This window comes from Austrofundulus limnaeus, unplaced genomic scaffold, assembly GCF_001266775.1.
Source record: "Austrofundulus limnaeus strain Quisiro unplaced genomic scaffold, Austrofundulus_limnaeus-1.0 Scaffold111, whole genome shotgun sequence".
In the NCBI taxonomy this organism is placed as follows: Eukaryota; Metazoa; Chordata; class Actinopteri; order Cyprinodontiformes; family Rivulidae; genus Austrofundulus; species Austrofundulus limnaeus.
This window is the reverse complement of record NW_013952513.1, coordinates 1,093,765-1,095,363: the sequence shown is the minus strand read 5'-3', so window position 1 is coordinate 1,095,363 and position 1,599 is coordinate 1,093,765. Positions and strand designations below refer to the sequence as shown.

The 1,599-nt window shown below is 39.9% G+C and overlaps 1 protein-coding gene across 1 annotated transcript in view; it reads left to right on the top strand.

Annotated features, from left to right (window-relative positions):
* ccl44 (chemokine (C-C motif) ligand 44) overlaps positions 1-955 on the top strand; it is a gene marked incomplete in the record, with an annotated part of 5,669 nt that extends 4,714 nt beyond the window's left edge. The window contains 2 exon segments of the mRNA XM_014014216.1: positions 1-50; positions 162-955. Of these exon segments, the coding sequence (XP_013869670.1) occupies positions 1-11 (11 nt within the window).
* Positions 956-1,599: the final 644 nt, after the last annotated feature.

Genomic DNA, 1,599 nt, shown 5'->3' with positions numbered 1-1,599 from the left:
ATGTGCAGTGATGGACTCCATCAAAAGTTGAGACAAACTTGTAGTCAAATGTAAGTTTCTGCTGACTTTTCAAATAATATTTATATAACTTAAGTGAAAAGAATGTTCAAATAATGTGTCCAGTCATTATCTAAACTGCATTACTCCCACTATTTCTCCAGGCCAAGTAAACTTCCAGCAGCTCGTTGTCTTTCCTCTGCAACGCTTGCTGAAAATCCAGTCATCCTGCGTCTCTTTATCTGTCTCCTCGGGACCAGATCTGGGCAGCAATACATATTCAAAATGGCTTTAGATATTAAAACATGAGCTGTGCGACATGTGGCTGGAACTCTCTCAAACGAGGAATATTATTTGTAAGATAAGCTGGAGTGATTTCTTTTTTCAATGGCTTAAACTGTTATTCGCCAGAGTCTGCCTGAAAGTATCGCCTTCTAACATATTGTAAACACTTGTGGCTGATGTGAGATCAGTGAAACAGTTGTACTAAAATCAGCAGTGATATTCATGTAAAATATCAACAATATATTCTGTGCATATTTGTGACATGTAAACCTTACACATGTAATGATACATCAGAGTGTAGTTCTGTGGTTTTGTCACACTCAGCTGAATGTGCAGAATAGTAGGAAACATGTTTTTAATGATAACTGGCACCTTGCTGTTTTCCTTTCTACTTATTTATAGAAGGTTAAACTTATTTCCATCTTGACTGTTTGTAAACTGTTCAAACGAGGCCCTCCAGAGTCTCGCATTTTTCTCGCTCACATTTGTCTTTTTTCCCACCAACAGTCTCGTCCCTCAACTATGCCAAAGTTTTCACTAGTCATTTCATTTCACGGTCAGGCTGTTGAAACCTTAGAGGGCTTATTTGTGTGTGAACCGCACAAGCATTGTGTTGTAGAAAAATGAACAGTGTCTCTAGTGGAATATTTTATAAATTAATCTGAAATAATAACTGGAGTGGTTGCAATCTTTTTTTGTTTTTCTGAGTGTCTTGTGTGTCATTTATGTATATTTTATCACAGATGCTAAGGATGTGGCTCAAAAAGGGACAACATTAAGTGCATTTGGACCAAAAGGTTCCAACAGGGCTCACTGATTTTCCTCTGGTTGTATTCATAATTGAACACATGAATACTTGGACAGCAGACGAGCAAACAAACCAATGATGGATTGTTTTAAAGGGGCAATATCATGTAAAATCAACTTTTTTTTAGTTTTATATCATGTTATAATGTTATACTTTCATAAAAAACATGCCCAAAGCCTTACTTTGACTCATTCATGCATGTTTGAGAAATCCTGCACCTGCAGCATTTTGCTGAGGAGCAAAACGACAGGTGGGGACCAGAAACGCCCCTGGGACGTGTCTTTAAGCCGAGCTTCCTCATGGAGGGCCCCCCCCACACTCCCCCCTCCCCACACACCCCGCCCATGACTCCTGCAGGGTCTCGGGTGAAAGTGAAAGTGAAACTTAAACTCTCTGCTGAGCTCTCAACATTAGTTGTCACTCAATGAAGCTCTTCTCAGATTAAAAATGCATTTGAGGAAATGTATCTTCAGATGCCAAGTAAACTGCCCACCCCCCCCCCCCCCCCC